This window comes from Hylobates moloch, unplaced genomic scaffold (genome assembly GCF_009828535.3).
Source record: "Hylobates moloch isolate HMO894 unplaced genomic scaffold, HMol_V3 SCAFFOLD_1, whole genome shotgun sequence".
NCBI classification, from domain to species: Eukaryota; Metazoa; Chordata; class Mammalia; order Primates; family Hylobatidae; genus Hylobates; species Hylobates moloch.
This window is the reverse complement of record NW_026652276.1, coordinates 222,874,983-222,880,243: the sequence shown is the minus strand read 5'-3', so window position 1 is coordinate 222,880,243 and position 5,261 is coordinate 222,874,983. Positions and strand designations below refer to the sequence as shown.

Sequence of the window (5,261 nt, the reverse complement as noted above, 5' to 3'; positions counted from 1 at the left end):
AACCCCTCTTGGTTCCCATTCTGAGGTTGATTCTCCAGCTTTCTCCTTGGTCCTGTAATCTAGCCAATTTCCTTTTGGTTAAGTGTATTTTCTCCTGAAGTCATAAGAAATTGGACTGTGTTGTTTATAACTGATACCAGAGGTGACAGAAGTTGGGATATGGGAGAAGTGCAGGACAGGTGAAGCACTAATTTCTTCCTCCTACATAATCGGGACTCTGTGGATACTGTCATAAGGCATGGTTCAAAAAAGCAGTGTAGGCCGGGCACGGTGGCTCATGCCTGTAATCCCAGCACTTTGGGAGGCCGAGGCGGGTGGATCACGAGGTCAGGAGATCGAGACCATCTTGGCTAACACAGTGAAACCCCATCTCTTCTAAAAATACAAAAAAATTAGCCAGGCGCACTGGCGGTTGCCTGTAATCCCAGCTGCTCAGGAGGCTGAGGCAGGAGAATGGCATGAACCCGGGAGGCAGAGCTTGCAGTGAGCCGAGATAGAGCCACTGTAGTCCGGCCTGGGTGAAAGAGCGGGACTCTGTCTCAAAAAAAAAAAAAAAAAAAAAGCAGTGTAGAAAATATATTACTTACAATTGTAAAAGTAATGACTGTTAGAATGACAAAATAAAACTAATCAAATTTAGGAGAGGAAAATGGATCAGGGGTAAAATGAGATAATCCCCAAACCTGATGAATGGGACCCAAAGGCTCCAGTTTACAGCTGATAAGACAAGTAAGAGAGCCAAAATCTTACTATTTAGAGTTGTAAAAAATAACCACTAAAAGAACTAACACAAGTGATAAGATACAATTAAGGCAGTGGGACTAATAATGGAAGGTGGGAGGGAAAAACATTGCTGTTCATTTTCTACCTTTCTGTCCTGTTCAAATCACTTTTAGCCATGCTTATATATCACATTTTAACATTTCACATCTCCTCTCGGCTACACCACCACAAAGTATATCACATAATTAAATGTAAGGCCATTAATATCTACACACACACACACACACACACACGCACACATGGATCCAGCTGCAACTCTAAGAATGCAAATTATAAAAGATTCAATTACATAGGAATCCATCAAGAGTATATATTTGCCTTCGGATTTGTTTCTTTGCTAAAACACAAAGCAGTCTCATATGCACCATAAGGTAAATTGTGTACAGAAAAAGAAGGAAATCAAATCCCAAAAGGTGATGTGGAAAATACAATAATTTTTTCTGCTTTATTGAGGAATGATTGACAAAAATGGTATATATCTACAGTACACAACATGATGTTTTGACATATGTATACACTGTGAAATGATTACCACAATCAAATTAACATATCCACCACCTCACAATTATCTTTGTGTTGTTGTTAGTGAAAACATTTAACATCTACTCTCTTCACAAATTTTAAGTATATAATATGGTTCTATTAACTATAGTCACTATGCTGTACATTAGATCTCCAGAGCTTATTCATTCTGCCTAACAGAAACCAAACATCTCCCCATTTCCCCCACATCCCAGGCCCTGGCAACCACCATCCTACTCTGCTTCTGTGAGTTTGGCTTTTTGAAATTCCACACATCTGTGAGATCTTACAGTATTTGTCTTTCTGTACGTGGCTTATTTCAGTTAGCATAATGGTCCTCTAGGTTCATCCACATTTTTTCAAATGACAGGATTTCCTTCTTTTTTAAAGCTGAATGATATTCCATTGTGTGTATGTATACATATATACACATACATATGTGCACTACATTTTATCTGCTCAAATGTTAAAATGTGATATTTGAGCATGGCTAAAAACAACTTGAACAGTACAGAAAAGTCGAAAATGAAACAGATACACACACATGTATACACTGCATTTTCCTTATCTATTCATGTGTTGATGGACACTTAGGTTGATTCCATACCTTGTCACTAAGAAAAGCAGATCATAAACTTTGGTCTGTTGTGATTTTGGATCTTAGCACCCAGGCATCCCATCAATACCAAATTGGAAAGATTAGTTGCTTATTGTATGTGTGTAAAAATACTCATAAACTTGAGGGAAGTTCCACAGGCTAATCCTAGTTTGAAGTCTTACAAGTATGAACAATGAGATACTTAGGATTTACTAGAAAGAGCACAAGACTCAGAGTCAAAAAATTTGGGTCTGCTCCATCTGCATTATTTACAAGTTCATGATCTCGGGCAAATCATCACTCCAGCCTGAGTTTTGTCACTTGTGAATTGGGGATAAAATTGCTAACTGCATAGAGTTGCTATTAAAATCAAATGAGATAATGGACTAAATATGAGATTGTCTGGTAAAATGTAAAGCCCAATACAAATGTTAAATACTATTGTCACTATTACAACAATTGGTCACAAAGGACATCTGTAAAAAGAAATGGCAAAATGAAAATTCATCCTACTAACAAAAATATAACCAAGCAGAAGCACCTTTCTATTAAAAAGAATGAATATGATCCTTCCCAGGACCTCACACAACTCACAGTGACAGTGGAACCAGTCTCCCCCTGTGTGATGACTAATATCCACATGTGCCTAGCATGTACCTCAATTCTCAGCTTCAGGTAAGAAAAAGATATGTTTGAGAGAATAGATTAACGAAAGTAGGTTAGTATGATCCATAGGAAGTGAAAAAAAAAAATGTTTAAGAACGTCAAGTGTTGTCCTTTGGATTTCAGATCCCCCTGGAACTGAAACAAAGAAGGCTAGAAAGAAGGTAGAGAAAGGGGTGTGTGGAAGGGTCTGTAGAAAGAGGCATGGGGTTCCAAGGAGGGAAGGACAAAGCTAGCTCGTTAGGAATGTAGCATGTTGTAAAGGAAAGAGCCCTGGACCTGGAGTCAAGAAACAGCTCTAGTCCCAGCACTGCCACAGGCTCTCTATGAAACCCTGGGCAGGCCACTGCCCCTCTCTGGGCGTCAGTCTCTCTACCTATATTACAAAGGAGGCATTGTAAAACCCGTTAGCGCAGCTACTCAATCATTTACAAAACATTTATTAAGCGTTTATTATGCGATAGGCAGTGTTCTAGTCACAGAGACATGGGAGAAAATAAAAACAGACACAGTTCCTGCTGCCATGGATATGGCATTCTAAATGATCTCCCTCCAACTCAAAGACCTGGCACATTAGAACCCTGACTGTGGGCTGTGGTGAGGCCACAGTAGACAGGCAAAATGTCTAAATGACTGAAGAGCAGACAGCATGACCTCTTCAAAAGCAGTCTATTTTTTTTAAGCAGAAGCAAGTGCCCCTCACTCTCATATTGCCCCACTCCACTTCCTGGGCCTTGGAGCTTAATACAGATCATGGCATCCAACTGACTTTTATTCTGCCTTTTTTTTTTTTTTTTTTTTGAGATAGAGTCTCACTCTGTTGCCCAGGCTGGAGTGCAGTGGCGCGGTCTCGGCTCACTGCCAGCTCCACCTCCCGGGTTCATGCCATTCTCCCGCCTCAGCCTCCCGAGTAGCTGGGACTACAGGTGCCTGCCAACACACCAGGCTAATTTTTTGTATTTTTGGTAGAGACGGGGTTTAATCATGTTAGCCAGGAGGTCTCTTGACCTCGTGATCCGCCCACCTCGGCCTCCCAAAGTGCTGGGATTACAGGCGTGAGCTGACTTCTATTCTGAAAGCCAAGGCTAGGGCTCAAAGAAACTTCCAGAAATATAAAGATGTTTTGTTTTGTTTTTCAATTAGATAATTAGATTCATTACAGCAGAGAAATGGGGAAATTATTTGATACTTTTTAAAAAGCATATCTAAAATGACTAACATTAATGTATAGGTAAAATTTCATAAAAATTAATGATCACTATAATTGTTCCTAATCTCTGTTTTCTATACTAGGAAAAACACAATTTATCTATGAATTTTTGCTATATGTAGACAGAATTGTTCCTAATCTGTTTTCTATAAGAGGAAAAACATGATTTATATATGAATTATTTGCTATATGTAGAGAGAATATAATACCTTTCACCAAACATGAAACCCTAGCCTTGAATTCTGTGGTACATTTAAAAAAATGTACTTTGCATTGCCAAAAGAGAAATAGTATTGGGTTTTGATCCGTATTTTCTGTTGCTCATTCATTAAGTTGGTGTAAAAGAAGGAAAATCTTAAAAGACATGGAAGGCAGCTCCCTTATAGAGAGCTATCAAAAGAGCGTCCCAAGAGTGCCCTGACCACACTTTTCTTCCCAGATCATGGGCCCCAGCATCTCCGAGCACGCACTGTCTTCCACAGGATCTTCTGACAAGTCTGCTTCACCCTAGGGATCCCCATGATCAATATGAGAGAATGAAGAGAAGGATAGGCCGCCATGAGTGTCTCCCAGATGAAGACACTGGTGAGATCAGGAGGATAAGTCTTGGAGGTGATGGAGAATGGGCTGGCCATGATATAAACCAGGTGAAGTAAGAGGAAGCAGCCCAAGGACTTCAGGGCAGTGATGTGAGCCTTGGCCCGGGCATCCCTCCTACCAGCTAAATGGACCTTCATCTTCTTGTGGTGTGTATACAAAGAGACAATCAGCATCCCAGAGGAAACAAGAAACACCGTTAAAGGCAAATAATTTCCTGAATTGAGCCGAAATGCATACAGGTACTGCCAGCTTTCAAAGAGATACCAAATGCTGCTGTTTCCTTGGCGAGGATGACAGAACGTTAAGCCAATTTGGACTGTAAGTAACAAATTGATTATAAAGTAGCCCAGAAGGCACCAGAGACTCAGGTTATAGGCCCTCTGCTTCAGCCACAAGTAGGCCGGGCGATCAAAGGTCGTGATCTTCTTGCAATAGAAGACACTGAGGAAGGTGGCAAACCATAAGCTGGCCTGGCTTACCAGGACCCAGAAGATACTAAGATAGCGAAGCCAAAGGCTGCTCTGGAAAAGTGGAAACAAGCATAAGTCCAAAATGATCAGCCACTGCAGGAGAAATCGGCAGCCAGCCAGGCCCAGGATAATGAGGTTATATGAGGACCAGTTGAATTTTTTGATCCATTCTCTAAAACTCCAGACCACAAGGACTCCATTTCCAATTAAACCGATGAGAAATTCAACCACTGCCACCAGCATCAGCAGTCCTAGGCCAGCACTCAGCATGGCTGGGGAGAGGAGGCTCTCACTGCTCCTGGCTGAGGTCAGATCCCCTGGTAGTGATAACACACCAGGGTAAATTTGCACACCACAAAATCTGGATTTGGCCTTGTCCTTCTGTAAACTGTCTTCAAGTGAGACTGAACAGCTG

At 41.1% G+C, this 5,261-nt stretch overlaps 1 protein-coding gene across 1 annotated transcript; it reads right to left on the bottom strand.

Annotated features, from left to right (window-relative positions):
- Positions 1–4,110: 4,110 nt before the first annotated feature.
- TAS2R5 (taste 2 receptor member 5) lies at positions 4,111–5,261 on the bottom strand. Its single transcript, XM_032753559.2, has one exon. It carries the CDS (start codon positions 5,114–5,116, stop codon positions 4,217–4,219), a length of 900 nt encoding a protein of 299 aa, XP_032609450.1. The 5' UTR covers positions 5,117–5,261; the 3' UTR covers positions 4,111–4,216.

Excerpts from the sequence above, each read along its gene's own strand:
- TAS2R5 (XM_032753559.2), bottom strand. The coding sequence starts at position 5,116 with ATGCTGAGTGCTGGCCTAGGACTGCTGATGCTGGTGGCAGTGGTTGAA.